The sequence below is a fragment of the Ornithodoros turicata genome, chromosome 3, assembly GCF_037126465.1.
Source record: "Ornithodoros turicata isolate Travis chromosome 3, ASM3712646v1, whole genome shotgun sequence".
In the NCBI taxonomy this organism is placed as follows: domain Eukaryota; kingdom Metazoa; phylum Arthropoda; class Arachnida; order Ixodida; family Argasidae; genus Ornithodoros; species Ornithodoros turicata.
In genome coordinates, this window is record NC_088203.1 from 68,931,807 (window position 1) to 68,944,902 (window position 13,096).

General features: G+C 45.1%; 1 protein-coding gene across 4 annotated transcripts in view; it reads right to left on the reverse strand.

The window, feature by feature from the left end:
* LOC135387255 (sperm-specific sodium:proton exchanger-like) overlaps positions 1-13,096 on the reverse strand; it is a 199,469-nt gene that overhangs the window by 103,710 nt on the left and 82,663 nt on the right. For all 4 annotated transcript variants that reach the window (XM_064616542.1, XM_064616541.1, XM_064616543.1 and 1 more), the window contains 5 exons: positions 8,595-8,692; positions 6,388-6,551; positions 4,832-4,975; positions 3,842-4,007; positions 2,695-2,776 (listed from right to left, as the gene is read on the reverse strand). In XM_064616542.1, the coding sequence (XP_064472612.1) occupies positions 2,695-2,776; positions 3,842-4,007; positions 4,832-4,975; positions 6,388-6,551; positions 8,595-8,692 (654 nt within the window). The remainder of the gene's footprint in view (positions 1-2,694; positions 2,777-3,841; positions 4,008-4,831; positions 4,976-6,387; positions 6,552-8,594; positions 8,693-13,096) is intronic.

A 13,096-nucleotide genomic window follows, 5' to 3' on the forward strand; every position in this document is an offset into this window, starting at 1 on the left:
ATATTCTAAATGAACTGACCCACTCCCCAACGTGTGAAATAAGTAGAAGGCTCTCCTGACCTAACCTTGGTCAGTCTCCCAACTTTTGTCCGCGCCCCAGCAACGGAGCCCCACGCTAATTTTTCGTCACTTCCATGCTCTCCGTGCCCTCAGCAAAGACGTGAAATTTGTACAGTCAGCGGTCTTCTGGATCCGGGTTCGCGGAAGTGCGGGTCGGGCACTGGGCTAATCCCTTTGGTAAAACACGGTGAAACGCATTCCCTTTGGAACGGGGTAAACCTTTCAACCAGTGTTCCGGTGACGAACCGCCCCCCTTGACAAGTGTTCCGGTGACAAAAGGACCTCGTACCAGAGGGCCAGTGTGACCAATTATCCTGTGACGAGTGGACCGGTTCCCGAAAGACACACATGCTTTCATTTTTGACATTTTACGTTTTGTTTTAATTGGTCACATGGATTACATTGCTGCACATCACAGTTGTATAAAAATGATGGCTTGCATTGTGCTTCATCCTTTTTTACTTCATGTTCTTTTTTAAACATGTTGTATTTCAAAAAGCAGCATGGAATGCCCAGAAATATATATCTCCGTTGGCCTGTACTTTTTTCCCCCTTGAAATTTTCTAGCCTGTTATAGCACAGGATTAGTACCGGAACACCACACTAGGCACAATCACAGCACAGATGACCCATTACCTCTTTACATGTAGCTGCAAATTATGTCATCTGATTAAGTTCATATTCACACGGGTTAGCACTTAATCAATGACCTTATGGCTTTAGAGCATTTGTCCAAAATGCTCGCTACAGTTTTGCCAAACAAACAAGACACATATACTAAACAGTGAAATGCAATGTGATACAAATTTCAATGTACTTGAAGAATACTTGAAGTACTTTGCCTAGTATTTTGTACTTTACTTGACCTACATTTGGAATTGGGTACTTGTACTGTACTTCAATTACTAATGACGCCAGGTACTTGGTACTTTACTTGAAGTATAATTTTGAGGTACTTTTCGCATTACTGGCTAGGCGAAGCCTTGAGAATGTTGGCTGTCAAACCTATAGTGAATATCTCATTATGAACAATGTAAAATTCTATGCTGTGATGAGAATGCACTTCCCCGTAAGGGCATTAACCGTTCCTGCGCAGAGCTGAGCAAAAAGCAGAAACCTTCAAAGGAGGCGCGTCTCCAGTGAATACACTTATGTGAGCATTCAGACCCGTGTACATATGTTCTTTGTTTTCATTGTGTGCATATGTATGTACATATATATGATGAGGGGACGAAACAGGTTGTTGCTATTGCTGTGTATAATGAATATTGTTTTGGCGTTGCCAGGTTGAAATGTGGAGATGATCGTGTCTTCATTGACTGATAGAAAACTTTATGCATCGAGGAACAAAAAGAAAGATTAACCGGCCTTGTTGCTGTGACATGTGACAAAAGTAAGAATGAATAAAGAAAATACCCGATAAAAGGAGATACTAAAGTTGAAAAGGATGGTTGCCATCAGCTTTGTCACGTCCAAGCTACGCATAGGACCTACAAAGCTGAGTACCTGTTCCTTTGCATGCTTGAATAAGCGATCTTCAATGTGTTTTAAGCTATGACCATTACTGTTTTGTTTTCCATTGATATTTACCCCTTACCGTTCCATTCCTCCGCAAAACTTCTCGGCCACACGGGCGAAAACGGCCCGTTCAGCAGACGCGCTTCGGGAGCGTTCGGGAGAATCGGAGAATCTTCGCATACATCCGTGTTGGCGCGCCACCTGACGGCGTCTTCCGCGAACGGGCCGCCTCGGCTTCGGCGCCCCTCACACCAGACAATATTCATCTAGCCACCATACGTTACTGTAACTAAGTTCCTTTTCTTGGTAACTTCTAACTTAACCACCATAGAAGAAACATCACTGAAAGCATCCACCACCACAGCGGGGGCACTAGAAAAAATAAAAAGGCAAAGACCGACAAACTGACAAATTGCCGGGTGCGCGTATTTCAGCGCCTTGCGGGCCGTCGTTGTTCCATCCCCTTGACATTGCTTCGCCGCACAAAATCTGCGGCCTATGACAAGGTCACGCCTTCATTTTCACCTGACTCTTCTGTCGTTCCATATTTCATATGGCTTGTCTCTTTTTAGTGTGTGTTGCGTACTTGAGTAACAGCTCCAATACTGATCTGTAAAAACTACCCGGTTTTTGCAGCCGACAGCCTTGTGCAGCCTTGCAATTGTCCTACAGTGTCAAGCGGGTGCAGCAACGACGGCCCGCATGGCGCTGAAAACGCACGCCCGGCAACTTGCGAGCCCCCAAAAGGGCGGTTTTTGCATTTTTTTCTTGTGTTCCCGCTGTGGGTCTGGATGCCTTCATTGACGTCCGTGGGTAAATCGAGCAACCGCTTCCGTTGGAAAAACGTGGGGTTGATCTGGCAAATTAGCGAGATCACTTTTTAAAACCGATTTATTTCAGTAGAAAAATTCTCGGTCTCTCTTGGTGGCAAAAGTGTCACAATGACCAATGCGGCAAGCGGCATCCTTGTACAACGTCTACATTTTGTATATATAATTCAGGGACAAGTTGCAGCAAACACCCTGTATGTGTGCAGGCGAGGTAATTTAAATGAAAAACGAATTTCTATTTTGGAGACTTTACAGTGCTCTCATTTTCTGTAGCTCATGCACTTACCGAGGCTCCACATGAGTTTGGGCAATGTCGTTGTGTTTATGGCTTGAACAAGGAACAGCACCCCGAGGCGTATGGCTTCCTCCTGTATTCAAGTCACGCTGGATGAGCTAGGACTGGGAACCACACAGCGCGTTACATGAAGCGCGTTGGTGTTTTTTTTTTTTTATTCGGTATGGAGAGTTTCCCTCAGAATCTATTACTTTTACTCGGACGAATCATAAGCAGTCGAATCAAGTTACTTCCAACTCGGACGCTCCTTTCGGTAGGAGTATTTACAAAGCAGCGTGCAGCTTCAGGCAATGACGCCACCGATACTACTAAGGAATTTAAGCAGCGTCGCATTATGAAGTAATGCAATAGCGGGAAATAAAATAACGAAGAAGAATAGTGCGCTTTCCAGCATTCAATTGATCCTTAAATCAACTGACGGTAGACAATAGGCTAATAATGAACACATTAACCCAGTTCTTAAGTGAGTTTCAGGTAAGCACCATACCCTCTCCCCCATAAACATTTTCTTGGCGTGATGAGCATGTCTGTCCAAGTTTTGCCGCACACAAGTAATAACGTCATTGCTGACATACGCAGAGCTATAAGGGTTGGACAGTGACACTCGGACACCTGGCGACAGGGCGCAGTTACATATTAATCTGGTATGAAACCCAAACTGGGGTTCTTAATCAGCATTAATGGACTTCAGGTATAAATGTGCAGCGAAAGTTTTTACAGAACATTAGCAAGCTTCCTAGGCGACCCTGGTGGTAAAAAGCGATTTGGCTCTCGCTGTCCCACACTGTAAAAACTGAACTTTACATTAGCACCCTCTGCGCCACCTGAGAATGCGGGTACCTGAGAATGCATACTACCGGAGTCCGGTCTGGTGATATTCAGCCATTCCTGCGATACATCTCGTTTACACTTACAGGGGAAGCAATAGCCGTGCACATTTCCTTCGTCCACATTTATGGCAATCATGGCGCACCTTTCTTGTTTTCGACATGTGTCGTTCGCCTACTTATATTCAAGTTTCTCGCCCAGCGATTTCGATTGATTGGATATGTCATCGATTTGAAACTGTCGTGCTTAACGAGGCAGTAAGATATTGTGAAAGAAGAATCATGCGCTCAATTTGTGCGTCTTTTCCTACCTTTAGCGCGAAGTTTACATCAATGTTGGTGACCCATTTAGAAAGGGAGATCCCTAGCATGACGGCTCCTTTGAAGTTTACCCAGAAGGCGATCATGCACTGCTTCCAGGTAAGGTCGTAGCCGGTGGCGCAGATGAGAGGGTACAAGATGAGGATCATTAAACCCCTACAGAGTGGCCAAGAGAGTGAATGGCATTTCTTGCAGAGGAAATGTGGAGAATCCAGTAGAAAATGTGCGCGGAAATCGACAGTTTTATTCAGTCTAAACGCCATGGAAGCACGCCTACACGAATATCGTAACCCGAGTGTTTAACTACAGTCACGGGCATTTAGTTCACATGCACTGGCTGTGATGTTCAAGTGTTATTTCGCTGTTTGTTCGATTAGCCTCGAATACTAATTTCCTTAAAAGAGCACTGAGGTGACCCCCACTTTTTTTTTTTTTTTCGTTTTTCGCTCCGGAATGTTCTGCAACGGATAAAATAAGTGACTGTGAAACAACGATGAGAGCAGGTGACCTACTGAGTGAGCCCGGCGCCTCTGTTCCGCATACCTTTCAAAAATCATTTCCTCCTGAAAAGAGCGCATCGCAGACCGAGAGAACGTCTGACGTAACGTGATCCCGCTGCACGTCATCCGTGACGTACAGCGCCACAGCTCCAACTTGTATAAGCGGCGCGTGAGCTGAGGAGACAAAACGAGGGAAACAAAGGTTCGAGGGCTTTCTCTTCCTCACGCGAGGATCGTGTCGGCCGTTCGCGGCTGCTTTGTCCGACTATTTTTGTAAATTCGATTGCGCAGCTATAATACACCGCAGTGTGGAAATATTTTGAGAGATGAGAGAGACCTTCGAGCCATGTTAAATGTCACCTCATTGCCGTTGTGATCACTTGTGGCAGCATAAGAGAACGTGCAGAGGGTGAGTGTGTGTCATGTTTCTTTCTTTGTGTGTGTTTCGCGGATTTCTACGCTGGAAATTTGTGAGCGTACCTGACGATAATCTTTGCGAGGTAGCTGTGAACGATGGTGTTAAGGTCGTCCAGGTCAATGAAATCCTTAGAATCGCGGCCCACCTTGAATGAAGCTAAAAACACAATGACCACATTGAGGGTGTAGCGGAACAGAGCCCAAAACCTGCGAGAAAATAGTTTACCACAAGGTTAATACCAGCCTTGTGCCCCTGCCTTGTCTAACGCAAAACAAACAAAATGTTACCTAGAAACAAGAATAGCGATAATCAAGCATCTGCAACATCTCATCTGTGACATCTCAGCAACTGACCCGTATTACGATCTGTGTCTACTACAATCACCCTCCGCCGTTGTCGCAGTAGAAGGTTTACGCGGTACAATAACCCTTTCTACGGAATAGGAAGCAACCCAAGCACACCTGATGATAGCGGACAAAACGAAAGCTCTTCACGCACGGAACCCACAGGAAACACGACTGGATTAAATTGGATAGCAGGACTCAGAGGCGGAGTGAGTGGGACACACGCGTTGGAGAGACGTGGTCTATTTATCATGGCGGTTCCCAGAGTTGGGCGGTGGGGAAGTGCATCGCACCGTTGGCTTTTACCCATTTCTCTCTCTCTCAGCGTTTCTCCCAGAGTCTTTCCTTATGATCTCTGTCGTCGGAGGACAATCATTGAGCTAAAGTTCGCTGCATTTTTGTGTCTCGAAACACGAAACCTTTGCGAAGCAGCTTGCAGTCTGTTACATCATAAGGCGACATCCAGTGTGCCGTTCGTTAAATTCAAATTCGTGTCATCGTCTGAATGTGTATAGCGAATATATTCAAGCATTCGAAACGTGACTAGCAAACAAACACCGCTCAGTCTGACAAACGCATAATTATGCATTCTCCTACTGGCTTCGGCCATGGGGGTACCGCAGGGACTTCGCTGTGAGGAAAGCCCATCGAATAGTCCTCAAATTGTTTTGGCGAATATGGATCCTGAATGTAAATGTGAACACATGACTGCTGTCAAATGTGGTGCCTCTTATGACGCAATATTGTTTAAGCCGAATGATAAATGCATGATAAACTTATGCACGTGTAAAGCACATACAAAGAGGGGGGAGCACTACAGTTGATTTAAATACAGGTGTACCCTAAATCTTGCATTTTTCTAACCACAATCAAACGGCCACTTGTGGCAAAAATCACCCTCTTCGTGTGGGTAAACGTAGTAAATGTTGCGTTGTGGCGCTGGCCGGCAGTTCCTGGCTAACAAAACTCTGTTAGGTGAGCGTGTGTTGTAATTTTGTTGGTGTAAACTACTCATCATGGCATCGCAAGAGTGAGTCTTAGGACCGATGCCTTTATCAGTTCGCTGAGAATCATGTTACAAAACGTCATGGAAAAACAGAAAGCGCCTATAGTTTAGCTTTGCCTTTGACCATGGTAACCTCCTTTTTATGGTTGTTAGTGTTCAGAATATTGCGTGACTACGACCAATCCGGAATGCAGTGTGTCCATCTGGCACGCTATTATCTATCGAATGGTACGCGTTGCATCATATATCGAGATATGACTGAACTCACTTTCTCAAAATAATTGGATCCAAGATGGTGGAAGCCGAGTGAGCGCCTGCTGTGACACCCAGGGATACAATGGAGGTAACACCAGATCCATAGAGAAACATTTCAGCAGCCAAGTAGGTCAGGTACACAGCGCAGATGGAGATGAGGTACGTTATGGACAAGTCCTGTACGTGTAATAAGTATAATGAATTCAGGCTGATCAACACCTTTAAGCTAGAAATTAGGGTTGTCCTCGTTAACTAGTCCATTCGAGTGACCTGGATAAATGTAAACACACGCCGATGGTTCTGTAGCGGGATGGAAGGCTGAGGTCGTGGTTTGTTGTGTGTTCAAGTAACGGACTCCATTTTTCGATAACCGGTGTACAGGTAGCCGTTTACAGGTTAGGGTGTGCAATTTGCTATATACAGTTGATGAAAATTTGTTGGCCCACGAAGTGTCACGGGCACTATCTTTGATCGATTTTTATAGATGATGGGTGGCTTCATGTCTACGTGTTGCATGTTGCATTGTAGCGTCCTCAAAATTCCAGACGTACATTGTAAAAACAGAACTTCATACAGGGTTAGGGGCAATCATTCAGAAAGGTATACCCTTCTGTTTCCTATTTACATACATTGTAACATACCAGGAAAGAGGGCAATACCATTCTGAATTACGGTAGGTTCTTACGTTTTAGAATGTAGTATCAGTGAGTATCAGCACAACGGCATTATGTGGATATTATTTCGAATTTCACCTTTCATTTATAATTGTATTTGTGAACCCATTGTTGTACGCACACACACACCTTTAAGTGGGGTTTCACCGTTATGTCCTTTGCATGTGGAAGCAAAAGCCTGAAGCCGATAATTTTTCGAACAGAGGATAACGTAATTAATCTTCTATAATACGCAGTACAGCAAGTGCATGATGCGTGATGTTCACAGTTGCCAAGTGTGCATCAGTTCCAATGAGAGGCTAGATCCTCAGGTCCCTGGGATTCATCACAAAACAAAAGCAAAATTATTGCGAACGTCAGTCATTAGCGTGTTTTATAGACGTACTATTGTGCCTTATACATTGGGTTTCGAGATTTTTGTTTTCACATATCCCGAGGCAGTTTTTCTTGATTTATTTTCCGGGAATCCAACGTATATTTTTTTAGAGCCGAATGATATCTGAAATTCGGAGAAACAGCGATGGCAAACGACATATTCGCACCAACAACTAGACGACTAGACGTCAACGTCTACGAGATTTGTACGAGATGTAGCGACGCGAACATTTTGCATTACTGGCAGCAACCTGGGGTGGTGAGGTCGCATGTTTAGCCGCCCTGTGCTTGACATTTGTATGCGATGAACGGGATTGAAAGTTTTCTAATTTCCTGGACATGTTAAAGGGACTATGAAACGATTTTTTTCTTCGTTTCGTTCGAAAGAAGACATTTTTCTGAGTCTAGAACCGAAATTTTACTGTCGTCGCGCGAGCGGATTTCTCGGGAGCGAATTTAAGCGGAGCGGCGAAGGGAGGACAGCTGGCGCCGCGCCGTGGCGAGCTGTCGAGCGGAGACACAACGGGCAACTTGACGCGACCGCGGCCGGCTCAGCAACACGTCATCGTGACGTGTTGCCGTTCATCTTTCAGTGTTGCCGAGCCGAGGAATCCCGCCAGGAGCATGCGCCGTAGGATCCCGCGTATGCGTTCATCGGGAGTGGAAATCTCCATGACAGCAGCTTTCGCGCGATCGGCAGATTTCGGCAGTGGCGGCAGCCACAGCGCGAGCTCGCGGCATTACTTGCCATTGTGCAACACCGGTGACGTAACGGGGAACCGAAGTGCGGTCCGTACAGTTACACCGTCGACAAGGAAATATGCGCGGGAGAGGAGGAACGCGGAAGAGACATTTCCAGTGCGCGCTCCTCGCAAAGTGGAGCGATTTCGTCCGGAAAAATTTGTGGCATATTAGTTTCTCTGCGGGAAGAACAGTTTCCATCGAAAAAAAGTATGGGGGTTCGGGAAATTTCATAGTCCCTTTAACGCCAATGAAGGAATTTGGCAGGTACAGTTTGAATTGGCACACGAGATGAGTTGTCGAGCAAGCATTGTACTGAACCTTGAGTCGGCTTCCCTGTTTAACTCTATACGGCGAACAGCAGCAATAAAGTTGATCCATATTGATAAGAATGTTCAAAATAGATTATGTAGTGAGAGTAATTGCGTACCTGGGAGAACGAGATCAGCATGTAGGACATGATGTGGCCAACCACTTTTCCGAAGCATGGACCCACAAAGGTCGTTGTGAGGATGGAGAGAGAAAATCCTGTGGGGAAAATCATGCTAGTCAGCATGCCGCCTTATAGAAGAACTCAGGTGGCACCCTAATTGTTCTGTTTCCACTGCGGCATAGCGTTTTTTGCGACAAACACAAAGAGCTCCTGCAAAAGGACGACGCGCGCAGGAGGCACCTATTCCGCACACTTTTCAAAAATCATTCAATCTTAGACAGGGCGTGTCGCAAAAGGAAGGCGTGACATCAACTACTCTCTGGCAGGGCCAATCATGTGACTCGTGATGTATAACGGAGTAGATAAAAGCGGGTACAAGAGAGGCTGGGTGAGAGAAGGATGGCGTAGTACACCTAGTGCAAAATTACTCCAAATACGCCCAGCACGCTAAGTGAAAGTATTGCAGTTACAGCCTGCCGACCGTTACACAACACTAGCCGAGCCACAGTGGATACGGACTACAGAAGGAGATAAAGTTAACATCGTGTCTTCCCATATCGCCTGTTACTATTTCACCTAATGCTTTGTAGTGGATTATCTACCCATCCTTTGGTGTGTTCATCGTCCCGAACTGCACGGAGTCCCATTTCGTCCACTGATCCATGCCACGCGAAGAAAGAAGGCGGTTCCTTGGCACTAGCTAAAAAGTACTACATAAACTCTAAAGACAACATAGAACTCTGTACTTAAATATGTTCTCTCTTGCGCAACAGTAAATGATGTCGACAACACACGTTCGTGCAGATTATTATAGGCACATTTGCACTCTTAGAAATGAACTTCACCGCATAGCACGCTCCTAGCCAACCATTATCTCGAATTATAATAATTGAAAACGGGAGGCGTACGTCTTTTTTGTGACGATTATGAACAGCATAAGTGTCACAAAAAGCGTAAACCTCCCGATTTGAACAAATCAGGGAAGATATCATTCGAGATGATGGTTGGCCAGGAGCGTGCTATGCGGTGAAGTTCATTTCTAAGAGTGCAAATGCGGTGAGTGTACCAACCGCCTTTTCAGCTGTGCAGCCATATCCGTATATTTTGGCCATCGGTATTCATGAAATCAGCAGAGCAAACAAACACCATGTCGTGAACCCAGCATGAAAAACGATACGGGACACAGCACGACAGCAAACTGTCAACTGGCAGTGAACGTGGTTGGCCAGTCGTGTTGTCTCCTGTGTCGTCTTTCATGATGCGTTTCCAACATGATTCAATACGGTGTAATGAGCACAGGCTATAACTAGAGCGTTTCGTCAAGGTCATTGATGTCCAACAGCAATGTCGTGGGCAGCAATTTTGCCCAGAGAGTGCTGGGACCTCCGCATGAGGTGGAGTGGGGCTGCTAATTAGACAAGAGAGCGACACAAACAAAAAAGAACGGGTATAGTATCACACGTATGGGCCTGTTGCACCAAGGTCTCGTCCGGCGCCATCCTCTAGCGCAGAGCACCTTTACTAGAAGGTCGTCTCTAGCGTGTACCCCGCCTTACCGCCGTACCGTAAACATCATCTCTTTTGTGGAAATCCTTGCGCCACGAATCTTTAGAGCCACAGTGTAGGCGATACATGCTTATGTACGAGAAAACCTCCACGACCACAAATGGCGCTGCAAAATATGATTCGGAGCTCCCCCAAACGTCGTGAAACAGTCCAATAGCTTGCATTTTGTAGCATTGTATGGTGCGCGCATTGATCATCATGCGCTGGGACATCACATGCTTGTGGTCATTCTGTTTGCTCCTTCTCACGAATAAAAGACCACGTTGGCAACGGTGGACCTCAGCAAGAATCTTACTGCACTAGGATTCCTCGACGTCTTCACCATCATGGCTTCAACAACCGAAGCAGATTTTAAGCGCCATCACCATGCAGGTATGGGACAAATGGAAGTGTTCCACGAGTCAAGTGGCTAACTTTCCTATATCCCGGGGGTCTCAAACAGTTCTTTCTGGTAAACGACGTAAATGGACAGAAGCACGTTGCTGCGCTTCTCTTCACTGGAGGGAAGACATACGACCTACTCAAGAATCTTGTTGCACCGGATAAGCAGTATGCGGAGCCGGTAGACACTTCAGCTCCCAACACGCATGGTCATTGCAGAACGCTTCCATTTCCAACCGTTTGGAATATGTTGAAGAACTGAAGAAACTCGCTCAAACGTGTAATTTCATTTAATCTTTCTCTTAATTACATTCATCTTACCTTCGTTACGTTCAAACTCAGCTTTCTTGTTCTAATGACATCTAATTACTTTTAGTTACTCTTACCTCTTTATTACCTCCAACTACTTCAATTTCATATTGTTTACCTTAATTTTCACCTGCTCTATTATCTCCTTTGCCTCGGTGATGGTTCACCATCTCTCTCTCTTTTACGCACACAACGATGCTCATGGCTAGTGTTGAAAATGGGATCACTCTGGTTTACACTTCGCAAAATAAACTTCTCGAAATAAATCACGAAAAAATCCACGGTGTAAAGATAAAGCCGTAAAAATCAACTTTTGCGATACAAGCTCTTCAGATTCAAACTTTCAAAATAAATCGTCTCTGATTGGTCGACAGGCACGACAGCCTCACAGCAGCGAAGGCTTTTGGCTCCAGCGTCTCAAAATAGTTCCCCGCAGGGTGAGGCTTTTTGCGGTGGGCTGGGAACGAGAGTACCGAGTCATGACGAATCGTTTACCGTATTCTCCGCAGGCTATCAGGATTCTGTTGACACTGCAGTTAGTGCTTTGTTGTGCTGCTCGCCTGTCAAATTTGAGTGTGTCGAACTCTGAATTCGTGTCGCGTCACCAAATGAGTTCCCGGTGTTGGTTCCAGCTATGGTGGACACCTGCTATATTATGAACATTGTCGCGAACATCGCCATTCTCCTGCAGTGCTGCCTTGGTTGTGAAATCGTAGAGTCGAAAAGTGACGATCGACGAAAAAGCCTGATTCCGATACTGTGTTGATGTGTTGTGTTTGTCCGTCTGTATGTGTTTGTGTGTGTTCCAGCCTCAGAACCGTAGAATCGTGAAATCGGAACCTGCCTGTGGTTTTCCTTGTGAGCCTACGTTCTGATAAATGCAGGGAACAGGTACTGGACAGACTCTCGAAATGCATTTCTGCAAATAAGCTGCATATGAATGTGAAGAAATTGTTTGTTTGTTTGCAAGAAAAAACGGATGAATAACTTGAATCAGCGGAGGTGCCCTAATTTTTTGTAACCAGCATACGGTAATCTCAGAGCGTAACGAAATAAGATTCTAATTTCAGGAACATCCACATTGATTCGCGCACCTACCTAGACAACGATTTGCCATGCAAAAGCTGCAAGATGTGTATCTAGACATAATACTTCAAGCACTTTGTTTTCACTGGTCTTTGAATACCCTGGAACCGAAGAATGCCATTTTCAAGGTCTTAAAAACCATGAAATTTTCTCAACGAAATTTTTGCATCTTTTTTATTCGCGTGGATATACAGTGCAAATTCTGGTTATCAGATGTCGGAACTGAAGAAAACCAAGCGCAAGAAGTAACTGAAATCAGAAGTGTGAGAAATGAATGGCACCCTCTGTTGTATTTGTTTGCCTTCCTTTCTCTCCTTTACATTTACATCTTTACATTCAGAAATCCCCAAGTACGTTTATTAGCAGGTCACTCTTTATGCCAAGCACCGACGCAAAGAAGAGGTATAAAATTTACGGTACTAGCTACTTCATTGTATGGTACCATTGCACCTATTTTTACAGCTTATAAATATTGTGCTGAAATATGAAATCGCTGTAAAACTTGCATACTGCACGACATTACTTTAAATGTGGTGCTTGCAGTTCTGCAGCGTTGTTTCTTCCTCACGTTCAAGTGAAAAGGCAGAAAGAACGCTCTGAGACTTACTCTCACACAACCATTATTTCGGGGCCATGTCCTCACACTAAATGGTCACGAGCGTGCTTTTGAAAACTATAGGGGCACATAGGGAAACCGACGTTGCATTTGCACCGAACTTCTATTTCCAATAATTAAACGAGACCTAATTAGTACATCCACTTCGGATGTAGAACATGTTGTCATCTCTTATAACTGCAAATATATGATTTCTCTAAGAACAAAAAAAATCAGTCCATGGACACCACATGGTGTGGCCCACATTTTCTTTTTGACCAGCTATGCCGGTGTGAGAGCTCCTATACGCCAGACTAGCTAAGTCCTCCTCTTTGTCCTCCATGCGGTCATGTTACACTACAAGGAAGCTAGCTGGTACCACAGTACCAAACAGGTGAATTAACATGTACACAATCACATAGCAGAGCGAATAACAACAACCATTATTGACTTAGTTTGCTTGGCCGATGGCAACTGAAGGTGGCATATTTCTTTCGTCAGATTTTTTTCATTGGTTTGTTCTAGCTAATAACAGAAGCCCTCCCCCCCCCCCCCATACGCT